Source organism: Carlito syrichta, unplaced genomic scaffold (genome assembly GCF_000164805.1).
Source record: "Carlito syrichta isolate Samal-C Ts95f unplaced genomic scaffold, Tarsius_syrichta-2.0.1 Scaffold130363, whole genome shotgun sequence".
NCBI lineage: Eukaryota > Metazoa > Chordata > Mammalia > Primates > Tarsiidae > Carlito > Carlito syrichta.
In genome coordinates this window covers 172,893-185,871 of record NW_007074459.1, presented here as the reverse complement: position 1 = coordinate 185,871, position 12,979 = coordinate 172,893, and the positions used below count along the sequence as shown (strand labels likewise).

The following is a 12,979-nucleotide window of genomic DNA, read 5'->3' as shown; positions in this document are numbered from 1 at the left end:
GCTAATATGTATGGCTAATAGATTTTTTAAGGAAGTTGCCAAAGCAATCCAATGGGGGAAAAGGTTTTTTTTTCAACAAACGATGCTGGAAAAATTGATCATCCACATGAAAAAAGATGAACTTACACCTTTACCTGGCATCATATATGTCAGCTGGCTCAAGTGGATCATAGATTTTAATGCTAGAGCAGAAAATACTTTAAATTTTTAGAAGAAAGCACAGGAGTAAATCTTTGCAATCTCAGGTATGGCACCAAAGGCACAATACATAAAAGATAGATCGCTAAACTGGATTTTGACAGAATGTAAAACTTTTGCATATCAAAAACATGAGTAAGAAAGTATAAAGATAAGCCACGGTCTGGGGGAAAAAATTTGCAAGTCACATATCTGGCAAAGTATTTCTAACCAGATATATATACTTTACTCTTGAAACTTGAAAATAAGAAAACTAGCAGCATAGCATAAACAGGGGCAAGAGACTTGAATAGTCACCTCACCCAAAAAAGACATACAAATGTCCAAAAAGGTCATGAAAATAGTTTCAACATTAATTATGGAAATGTAAATTAAAACCACAAGAATATACCACTTCACAGCCACTAGCCATAACCAAAAAGGCAAAGTTGGAGGCATTTTCCCTGACTTCAAAACTTATGCTACAAAGCAGCAGTAACCAAGAACATAGAAACCTGGAATTCTCATGTCCTGTTGATGGGAGAGTAAAATGGAGAAGCCACAGTTGGGCATGATATTTACAAATGGAACTTGAGTTGGCCGTGTGACTTGGCAGTTCTGCTCTGAGGCATCCACCCCAGGGAAGGGAAAGCACACGTCCACACACAGGCGTGACGTCAAGGCTCGTGTGGCCTTCATCAGACACACACACACACACACACACACACACACACACACACACACACACACACACACACGTGTGCACGCAGGAGCAATGCAAATGCCACAACAGGCGGATGAGCAAACAGATAAACAGCGTTTGCTGTAGCTAGACAAGGGAATGCTTGGAATGCTACGACACAGACAGACTTCAAAAGCACTACGCTAAGTGAAAGACGCCAGACTCAAAAAAGTCAAATGTGACATGATTATATTATATGACATATCCAGAAAAGGCAAATCTATGGAGACAAAGTAGCCGGGACTCAGGTTGGAAATGATGAAAGATGGACACAGGGATCCCTTTAGGATGATAGGTACATGCTAGAACGGCACTGTGGTGATAATTGTGCAACTGCAAAATGATTAAAATCATCTAACTCTGTGCTTACAATGGGTCAGTGTTATGGTATGCAAAATATACCTAGATAAAGCTGGAATTTTTTTTTCTTTTTTAAGAGAAAGGTGTCACGTTGTCATGATTGACGTGTGTAGTAAGCCCTGTGAGAGAAGCCGGCAGCAAAGGGGCTCGGCCCGTGAGGCCCACAGGGTGATGTGAGGCTGTCTTGCTAACTGCCCAAGTGGTGAGAGTTTTCAGCTATAGGTATTCTTTGTCAGGTTAATAATCTGAAATCATTGAATTTCTAATGTGTAATTCCATATTAGGTTACCAAATGTCTTTTTTAAGATCTAAAGTGAAACAGCTCAGATCAGAAATTCTTAGAAAATAGTGTCTTCACAACCAGCAGCCTGCTACTAAGTAGGTTTGTCTTGTCATGGGGCGTAGTCATTGCTGAAAGATCAACTTTGGCTCATAAGTACAGCAGTTAATCGACACGTGTTGAGTGGAGAAGATACAAGCAAGTAGAAAAACATTGAGTTTTATGTTTTTCTGCTGTCAGCATGGATTAGTTTTTTCCTGACGGTGATTTCCTACTTACAGGGCTGAGGAGGGAGGTGAAACTATATTTAATTTTCATAAGTGTTCTTCAAGTTCTCTAGCCTTCCGCCCACATTATCCTGTTTGTGTGTTGACAGTTCTGATCAAGAAAATCATTAATCCTGACGTGTGTTCATGAGAAAGCCAGTGGTGGTTATTTGTATTTGTTTGGGGTTCCTGGTGATACATTTATGAAGCCAGATGCTGGGAGCAATATGGAAATGACAGAGTGTCACTTGGGAAATGGGAAGAACATCCTGCGGTTTGACCTGCAAAGTCATTAAGCGTGTTTGGTGCCTGGCACTGAAGATGTAATGGCCTTAGTGTGAGAGAACGCAGTCGTTGAATTTGGGCCGCCACCAAAAGCACCCCAGGAAATCTCATCAAGGTAGTGTCATCCACCCTGATTCGTGAATGGATTGAATGGCATTTGGTGTTAACAGAAACACTGTGTTCAATTACTTCTCAAAGTGGCAAAAAACACGTTTCCTGGTGGATCATGATGACGTATAAGATACATGACGCGCAGGCTTGTTATATCTTACGCCATTGCCTGTTGTATGATGCCATTTTTGGTCTTGAGATTGTTCTTTTCATAGCACAGGTAAATTTTTCCATTACCTTTATACCTTCCTGCTCAGTGCTGGCCGAGGCCTCTAACTGGAGTCGACACATTCGCTTGTAAGAAAAGATCCAGTTCCAAGACTAGAGAGAGTTTGTATGATAACCCTAGCATACTGTGCTGCAAGTGACAGAAAGCAGGACTGCAAAGCTGTGAGTGGCCTGTGGGAGCCAAACTGTATCAGCTTCCCTTGAAGCCCGTCCAAAGGGGAATGTCCTACTTGTTAGCACTTGATGGGAGGTTGCCCAACTAGGGACAAGGCAGGGGTGAGACCCACCATGCAGCGTCTTGGCTGGAGATAAGAGAGGGTAATTGTTATCTGGCTTAGCATGATTGGCCCTGAAAGTAAGGCTGCAGGTCCCCAAAACTGGTGCATGAGACCTCTGTACATGTGAGCAGAGAAGACATAGGTTGGCCCCTCAGATATTTTGCTGGAGCTGAGGAGGTGACTGGTTTGCTCTCTGACCCCAAGAGTGTAACTTTTGGGAGGTTATCTTGAGGATAATATGGTATGCCTCAAAAGTAAGAAAGCAAACAAGAATGCTCGGAAGCTTATCTTGCGCTGGCTTTTAAAACTGACTTTATTTTATTTTTGATTCATTTTCCTTTCCCACCAGAAACGTTTGTGATCCCACTTCCCCTCTCACTGATATTTAGTGGTCTCACATTATTTGATTATTGCCTATCTAGTGGAAATGAAATACTACCTTTTGTCATTTTAATTTGCCCTTGGAAACTCTGATTTTTAAAGAGCCTCAGTTTCAGAGAAAAGAACATCTAAATAAAAATTGGCTTTCATAGACTGCAAGGATTAGGCTAAATTTGTATAGAGATTTTGTTTGCTGTTAATAAGTAGTTGTTTGACCAGGTGTAAGTCTGTTCTGTTATTCAGAGATGTTTGTTGTGATATCATTTGATTTCTGTTGGAAAACCTATAGTGATCTTTAGCAATCTAATTTCCCAAGGACAAATCTTAGTGAAAAGTCGACAGATTTTTGAGTGTTATAATTGTTTAAATATTGACCATAAAATCACTTGTACATTTCCATAGGGAATGCAAATCACAAACACCATGAGGGTACCAATAGCCATGATTTAAAAAACATAAAATAGCCAGGCTCGGTGGCTCAGCCTGTAATCCCACGCCTTTGGGAGGCTGAGGTGAGTGGATTGCCTGAGCCCGCGGGTTCGAGACCCGCCTGGGCAGCAAGACCTCATCTCTACAATAAAATAAAATAAAAAAAAAATTAGCCGGACGTGGTAACGCGCGCCTGTAACTCCGGCTACTTGGAAGGCTGAGGCGGAAGGATGGCCGGAGCCCAGCAGGTCGAGGCTGCGGTGGCCGGGAGCGACCACTGCACTCCAGTCTGGGCAACAGAGTGAGACTCCAACTCAAAATCAATCAATCAATCAATCAATAAAATTTAAAAAAACACATAAAATAGCAAGTGTTGGTGGGGATGGGGGTAACTTGGAACCTTTGCAGATTGCTGGTGAGACTGTAAAATGGTGCTGCTGCTGTAGAAAACAGTTTGGTGATTCCTCAGAATCACAGAACACTGTGTGATCCAGCAATTCTACACTTAGGCCTATACCCGAAGGGGTTGAGGACTGGGCTCAGACAGAACACCAGTGTTCACTGCAGCATTGGTCACAGCAGCCAAAAGTGGCAGCCAACACACTGGCCATCAGTAGATGAGTGGACAAACAAAATGTGATATGTCCATACAATTGAATACTATCCAGTCATAAAACGGAAGGAAATTGTCACATGCAAGTCTGGATCAATCTCAAAACATGCTAAATGAAATAAGCCGGACAAAAAAGGACAAATATTGCACCATCCACTTCTGTGACGTATTTAGAACAAGAAAATTCTTCGCGAAGAAAGACGAGTGCAGGGTCCAGAGGGGCAGGACCAGGAAGGGATGGGGAATTGCTGCTGAACGGGCAGAGTTTCAGTTCAGCATGATGACAAGTTGCTGGAAGTAGATGGTGGTGATGACTGCTCCTCCGTGTGAATGTAGCTACTGCCACTGGAAATGTACACTTAGAAATGGTTAAAATAGCCGGGCTCGGTGTCTCAGCCTGTCATCCCGCGCCTTTGGGAGGCCAAGGTGAGTAGATTGCCTGAGCCTGCAGGTTCGAGACCCGCCTGGGAAACTTGGCGAGACCTCATCTCTACCATTAATCAAAAACGTGCCGGGCGTGGTAGCACGCGCCTGTAGTTCCAGCTCCTTGGAAGGCTGAGTGGAAGGATCGCCGGCGCCCAGCAGGCGAGGCTGCGGTGGCCAGGAGTGGCTACTGCGCTCCAGTCTGGGCGACAGAGTGAGACTCCAACTGGTCAATGTCATATATGTTTTGCCACAATAACATTTTTAAAATTAAGACAAAAATCGATGCATTGCAGAGTAGTAATTCGAAGACTGATATTCTCCCTTTATGTACCTAACCTCTCTGTTCTCAAAGGAAAAGACCACAGAAAAGGTCAGTGTTTACTAGACAGTCGCCCCTTGGTGTCCATGGGGATGGATTCCAGGTCTCCTTGCAGATACCAGAATCCCAGGATGCTCAAGTCCCTGATATAAAATGGTGCAGTTTTTGCATGTAGCCTACGTGCATCCTCCTATAAACTTTAAATCATCTCTAGATTACTTACGATATGACGTAAGTGCTATGTAAATAGTTGTTATGCTATATTTTTCAGTTAATAACAAGAAAAAGCCCGTATGTGTTTGGTACACAGGCAGTTTTTTTTTCCCCCTGAATACTTTCTCTTCCTGTTTGGTTGAAGTCACAGATGTAGAACCCATGGATATGGAGGGCAACTATGTTTCCTTTTAACAAAAATAAATGAAACTTTAGAGCAATAAAAAATAAATGAAAATCTGCCCTAAAATGCCCTTTGTCACATCCCCTGAAGAATAGTTTTTCATACTGAGAGTTCTCTTAGAAGTAGATTTTGTTAGCCAATTTAATTTCCTTACATTTCATTAACCAGTTGGATTCCCTTGTAAACAATTTTGAAACTTTTTAAATGTGAGTAAGCACTTTGGGAGACCAAGGCAGGAGGATTGTTTGATGACAGGAGTTCAAGACCACTTGGGCAGCACAGCCAGACCTCCCCCCGACTCCGAAATAAATAAATGTATGAACAAATAAATAATATGTGATTGGCCACATTAAAGAAGAGTTGACTTTAGTGTAGGATAGTAGTTAATGGGGCCTAATGTGCTAATTCATTCACATTTTGTGTAGCTAGAAAACCTCTTTATTTAACTCTTAGAAGGTAATTTCTAAGATATTTTATTACAATGTATGACATCTACTAATATTGATTCACAGTAGTAAACCAAAAAAATTTTTTAATGTAGTTATGGCAAATAATTATTTTAAGTCCACACTTGCCCCATCCATTGATAATGAGTTAAAATAGATAATCTGGGCATGGTGGCTCAAACCTGTTATCCCAGCACTTTGGGAAGCTGAGGCAGGAGGGTAACTTGAGCTTCCAGAGTTCAAGACCAGCCTGAGCAGCATAGACCTTGTCTCTAAAAGAAAAAAAGTAAATAAATAAAATAATCTGTAATTTTTCTTCATTTCTCTATATGTCCCCTTTAAGATAAAGGTAAAATTAAAGACTAGTTATGTGTTTCTTAGTTCTTCTGTTTCATGATTTGTTTGAATCATTTTAAAGTAAAAATCCAAACTTAAAAAGATTGAGTGGCTAACTTTCATTAATTGTCATAATTTTTTTTCTTTTACTCTGGATGTCAGCTCTCTAAATCAGAGGTAGGCATACTGTTTCTTAAATGGCCATTTCGTCAATATTTTAGGTTCTGTGGTCTCTGTCCAGCCACTCAGCCCAAAACTGTCTGTATCTAAGCAAACAATAAATGGCCCTGTTCCAGTAAAACTGTATTTACAAAGATAGGCAGCCTGTGGTTCACCAGCTTCTGTTCTGAACTTCCAGGCGTTTTTACCAAAATTTGATCCCTGTGTTTCCTTCCATGAAATAGCAGGTTTAATAGCAGGTTTGAGAGAAAGTGCTCAAAATGGTAATAACTGTATTATAATCCCTCAAGTATGGATGGGCTTTCCAGAGTGCTTTCGGAAGTAGGAGTTCACCGTGTAGAGTTGGTTTTGCTGTCCCCACCCTTCGAGTGACAGCACGGGCCGCTCGAGGGCTTTCCCTTTGGTGTTGTCCCAGCTCATCCATCGCTGCTGGGTGCCCGCCCTGACAGCCTCTTCTCTCTCTGCAGTGTGTACTCAGGGCACCAGTCCATTCTGATCCCACCCTCGGAGTTGGAAGCCAACCCCGCCTTGTGGCTTCTTGCTGTGAGTCAGTACAAAGTCCGGGACACCTTCTGTTCCTACTCAGTGATGGAGCTGTGTACCAAGGGGCTGGGCTCCCAGACGGAGTCCCTCAAGGTAAGCGCCTCCCTCCCCAGCCTCGGGGCCCCTGGGGAACTCGTGTCTAAGAGGGGACACCCACAGAGTGGATGGCGTTAAGGCAGTCCTTTCGAAAGTGTGGTCTCCTGTCACCTGAAGCTTGCAAGTTGTTTCAGTATGAAAGCATTGTCTTTTTAACGCGAGTAGGTCTCCACGACCGCGAATCGTAATGAGCCGGAGTATAAAATATTCTTTTAACGTATTTCCACCAGGTCTACTTGAAAGGTCCTAAGGTGCTCTTTTTGTTGGTTTGATAGACTGAGTTCTTCAGTGACATTAACTTTGTCTGATATTCGTGTTTAATTAGATATGTTTGAACTTCACACCTCTCATTTTTGTTTTTCTTGGAGACCTTCAGTTATAGGTCTGGACCCTAACCAAAATTAATGTTACAATTAAATAGATATTGTTGTATTTTTAAAAATAATAATAATTGCCATCATGTAAGAATAATAGTATCTCACTCCATTTAAACGAAGGACATTTTGGTAGATGTATTTTCATGATAGAGTAAGTAGTCCTTAATTCCAAATATCTAGAAGGGAGTGATCATATGGCCTGTTTTGATTATATTTCAACCTACTATTCACTTTGCAAGTCCAGAAAGTGTGTATGTCTTTGTAGATATACAGATTGTGTTTGTGTGTGTATATATATGCATACACACCGATCATTTATACACATAAATAATGAAGAACATTTATCCTCCTAATGCATTAAACTTGAAGAGGAAAACAAAATGCAAGATAACTTTGATATTAAGCTAAATAAATAAATGTGCAATTATCTTAAGTTATATATTTATATAGGGAAAGCATAATCATTCCTCATGTCCACTTATATCATATTAGAAAATGAACTTTCTTTTTGTTACTTCTGTAAGTAACCAAAATAAAATAACACAGTTGAGGGACTACTAAACCCTTTATGTATTCATTTAATTCTTACAACAGCTCTCTGAACTGGGAACCATTATTGTCTTCAGTTTAAAGAGAAAGTAACTTAAGTTACAGGGAAATTGAGCACCGTTTCCAAGTTCTTATGTTTAATAAACTTGGAGCTCAATTTGGAGTCGCTGATCTCAGACCCACTGTCAAAACCACGTGCTGCCTCACCTCTCAGACGTGCACACTTCGCATTACTGAGCCTTCAGTTTCTTCTGTGTAACTGTATATATGTACAGTCGTTTTTACATGCTAAGTGTTCATGTCAAAGGAGTCTTGAACTGTGCTTCCTCCTCATCCAGCACCTCTGTCAGGTGTCGCTGTGCTGAGACCACGTGAAAAGGGGGGTTGAATGGTCTGGGTTTGCACAGTGCCCTCCTAGTTCACGACCCACCTTCACATTCGCATCCAGTCCCTGTTGCTGGCTTCTTCTCCCTTGGCTGAGCCTAGGAAACACCAGCTTTTATCACAGAGCATGCTGTGCGGAACCCACTGAATCCTTTCTTGCGTGGTTGTTGCTGTGCGGCTTAGCTGACCGAATGTAGTGCAGAATCGGAGGCGCGCTTAGTCACGTGCTTAACGTGGAAGCTGAGGTGCACTTGACAATGAAAACTCATCTGCAACATCATACGTATAATGGGACATAAGTGGAGAGCTGTCTTTATGAAATTGTCTACAAATTTTAGTTTGCATTCCTATATTTTATCTATCTATTTATGTATTTATTTATTATCTTTGCGTTGAGGTCTCAGCTGTATTGGTCAGGCTAGAGTGCAGTGGCACACTCAGGGCCACTGCAGCCTCGACCTGCTGGGCTCAGGCAATCCTTCCACCTCAGCCTTCCAAGTAGCCTGAACTACAGGCACATGCCACCAAGCCTGGCTAATTTTTAAATTTTTATTGCAGAGATGAGGTCTCTCCAAGTTGCCCGGGCTGATCTTGAATCCCTGGGCTCAGGCAACCCTCTCGCCTCTGCCTCCCAAAGTGCTGGGATTACGGGCATAAGCCACTGTGCCCGGCTTTACACTCCTGTCCTTTAAAAAAGTAGCTTCTCATTTCTCTCCAGTGTGTGTTCTTGTGTGCCCAGGCTCAGGTCGCACCAGGTGCTTCTCCTTTCCTGTCCGTAGGGACCTCATCCAGGAAGTTGCTTTTCCTCAATCCTTTTCCTCGCCATCGTTCTCCTGTGGTTTCAAATACTCTTACCTTGGCAGTCTCAGGGATGTGAACATGTGAGTGAGCTTTTCTCACCCACCTCCCAGAACGGTTAAATCAATGACATGGGCACGGGTAGCCCTGGAAACCAACAGCCGGGCTGAGTTTCCCGGTGTTTCTGTGGGTTTTGAGGGGAGGAGTCTCTGGGTCACGCAGAACCACACGTTGAAGCTGACACAGTGTTGCTTGGCTACTTCCAGGCGCGAGGTCTGGACTTGTCCCGCGTGAGGACCTGCGTGGTCGTGGCGGAGGAACGGCCTCGCATCGCTCTCACACAGTCGTTCTCCAAGCTGTTCAAGGACCTGGGCCTCCATCCACGGGCTGTCAGCACCTCATTTGGCTGCAGGGTGAACCTGGCGATCTGCTTGCAGGTGAGTGTCGCTGAGACCCGTGCTCGAGTCAGAAGAGCAGCTTTCAGCGACAGGTGTACAGTCCAGACTTGCTCATGCCTTCCGTGGCTGAGGCCAAGCTGCACTCAGAAGAGCGTCTTTAATCAAATGCATGTGACTGGTGCGCATTTGCTTCCTTTTTTTTTTTTGCATAGAGTCTGAGTTTGTATCCATTATTATTCAGAACTAGCGTTCATAGAGCTTATTCTGTCCTGGAACGTTTTACCTTTTGTAATAGGAGTAGCAGTTTGCCAGACTTCTGCTGTCACTGGACAAATGTCTCACTGTGGTGGGAAATCCTGTCTCTTGAAGTACACAGTCCATGGATGTGGGCAGTTTGTGTAGGAGGAATTTAATCCCACGGAGCAGGTTTGAGAATTTGCTGCTGTAACAGCAACTTAGACTTAGCAAAGTTGCCTTCCCATGAAATAGGTGTAAATGAGACGCTCTCGCACGGCAGCCTTGTGTGGACAGTGGCTAAAAAATTCTTGCATTTTCTTTTTCTTCATCAGTCCACTTCTGACCATCTTCACTACTTCTTTCCCTTTGAACCTTTGACACAAGATACACCAACTCATGGAGGTCACGAAGCCAGGCCAGGGCTGCCAAAAGGAGGGGCGGGGGAGACCGGTGGGATGCCCTCCCAGGACCTCGTCCTGCAGGCTGCCTGAACTGGCCAATCCCAGGCAGAGCTGCAGAGCTGGTTCCCAAGAAAACGAGAACTTGACTCACAGCAGTGCCGGCAAGGTGAAGGGTGGGTATGCATCCACCTCCCTCTCTGCCTACTCCTGTCCTTCCATCTGTGATCCCAGAGATGATTTCCTGGGTTGCTGTCTGGGTGAGCCTTAGAAAGCTCTTGGTCTGCTTTCTTCTTGGCTGTCTAGGTGCTTAGACTTAGCCACTGTGTTGAGGAAGGAGCCTCCCCTCTTCCCGTGTGGCCATCCTGAGATCATTTCAGCAAAAATAGCTGCAAAAAGCTTTTATAAATTCTCATATGGGGATGTTCCTTGTTTCTGTCATCCTTCTCTTTGAATTAGCTCCATTAACAAAAATTATAACCTGCTAAATTCCTCTCAAGAGCCATTTAAACCTTGTCCTGTGCTTGAAATTAATCCCCTTCTTTAAAGTTTTCAAGCAAAGTTTATTAGCGAAAGGAGGGAGAAGAGGAAGGCCGACACCCAGAGTTGGCATGGGTGAGAGGAACCACCTAATTCCCTTTTCTCTGAGGCATCCAAAGAATCGGACTTTCCTTGCCAAGCTAATTCTTTAAGTATAGACGTTTCCTTTCCCTGTCCACCTTTATCCGCCCCTCACAAGTGTTTCTCACCACGGGTTCCATTAGGAGAAATGGGAAATGCAGAAGTCCACGTGTGAGACGAATTCAGCATGTCACTCTCCCCTTCTTCCACAAGTGATGGGGACTCCCAGCCAAGAACACATCAGCGATGCATAAGAGACAGGCTCTGGGCTGCAGTGGCATCCATTCTGCTGGCTTTTCTTTTAAAATGTCGGGCGGAGGGTGAGGGGGCAAGAGCAGCGTGGATTCTGTACGAACGCCGTGACACGTAGCACCATTTGCGCCAGCAGGTCGCAGAGCTCCGAAACGCTCTGCCATGCGAAGCCAGCTTGTAGGTCTGAGGACTCGTGCCTGTGCTTCTTAGTTTGCTTCTTTGATGTATTTGCTTTGCTGTGTGTGTCCATCCACCTAGGTTCAAATGCTTTAAGAGGTTTACAAGGAGGGAGTACTGTAAGAGAGAGTGCCTGTGCTTCTTAGTTTGCTTCTTTGATGTATTTGCTTTGCTGTGTGTGTCCATCCACCTAGGTTCAAATGCTTTAAGAGGTTTACAAGGAGGGAGTACTGTAAGAGAGATGAAGCACCCTAGAAATAAGCAGAAAATGGAAGTGACCGAGAAATAAGAGTAAGAAAGTGGCAGAGTCAAGAGCAACGTCCGCATGTTGGTCGTGGCCGCGAGGTGTCTGCAAGTGTCGGCACGGTGCCCTTCACCTCCCCTCCGCTCCCCTAGAACCAGGCCCGGCACCCTGTGGATTCTTAGGAAGTGTGTGCTGTGACTATGTCAAGGGAGTGAAGTTCTTTATTCCTAGTAGGAAATAATCATATGTTTTTCTACAGAAAATTCTTCTATCAGTGTGACTGCTGCATCAAAAGCTAATGCTGCTGGCCACGGATCATGGCACTGTCTTGCCATCTCGGCAGCATCTTTAAGCCTTTTTTCATATTCTCGGTTTTTTCAACTGCTTTGCTTTGTTCTCCACTCCTTTTCAGCCAGCTTTTCCTGGTCTGGTGGTATTAGAAAACAGTGGGAATATCAAAGTGTCTGATAGTAGAGGATGAGGTCGCTAAGCTCCAGTGCCTTGTCCAGAAGAATGCGGCTCTCTTCCCTTGCCAGAACCTTTAAGGCCAGGCACACGTTCAGGACTTCCGGCGTTCTGAGAAGAGAGGCAGCACGTATGCCCTGCGTGATGCCACAGCCCAGCAGCACCTGCAGTCACAGACGTCAGTGTCCCCGGAGCACAGAGGGGAAACTTCCAGATTTTGAGGAGCATGGGTCAATTTCATGTCAGCTACAAATTTTGCTACAAATAAGCTTAAGACCAAGTTCTTGTCCTGCCAAATGTGTCTCATAATCAGTGAGATGGACAGTAAACGTGTAGATGATTTTTTCAGGAAGTGAATGAAATATTCTTAGTAAAAGTAAGCAGTGAGAGGACAAAGAGTGACTCGGGCCCAAGGGGGCGACTGCAGGGTGGGTGGTCAAGGAAGGCCCCACTGCAGCGCCCTTTCTGCAGAGCGTGGTAAAGGCGGAGCTGTGTGGCCATTCAGGCCAAGGCCAGGGCTTTCGGCGGGCTGGTCTTTGGGAGCATTCATTTCTCTGAATTTTTGCACAGTTCACGTCATTTTTTTCGAATGATGATGTTACCACACAAGCAGAGCAAGTCTAGCCAGAGATCCACAGGCAGAAATCCTCTGTCTCTCATTCTCCATCTTGTACGAGAATCTGATCATAGTAAATGCCTAATAACAGTATGTTTCATGTACTGACTAAATGGAATTCTTACGAATGTCTGGACAAACAAAATAACATGAAATGTTTCTGAATTTTGTATAAATTGAATTTTTTTCTTTGCAAAAATATTTATTATAGAAAGCAAAATTGGAAAATACAGATTAACTAGTAAATAAATAAATGATAATGCCCCCAAATCCATCTACCCAGAGATAACTGCCATTAATCACTTGATGTTAAAAAAAAATCAAAAGCACAAACTGGGCACAGTGACTCATGCTTGTAATCCCAACACTTTGGGAGGATTGCTTGAGCCCAGGAGTTGGACACTATGGTGAGCCATGATCACGTCACTGCATTCCTGCCTGGGTCACAGAGTGAGACCTCCAAGCCCTCCCCCCCCATAAAAACTAAGATACTTCAAACCTTGTACCTAAATATATATATATATATTTTTTTTTTTTTTTGAGTTGGAGTCTCACTCTGTCGCCCAGACT

General features: G+C 43.7%; 1 protein-coding gene across 1 annotated transcript in view; it reads left to right on the top strand.

Annotated features, from left to right (window-relative positions):
* Positions 1-12,979, top strand: part of DIP2C (disco interacting protein 2 homolog C) — a 195,093-nt gene that overhangs the window by 151,327 nt on the left and 30,787 nt on the right. Inside the window, exons 31-32 of the mRNA XM_021707986.1 lie at positions 6,722-6,890; positions 9,268-9,438. Coding sequence (XP_021563661.1) covers positions 6,722-6,890; positions 9,268-9,438 — 340 coding nt within the window. The remainder of the gene's footprint in view (positions 1-6,721; positions 6,891-9,267; positions 9,439-12,979) is intronic.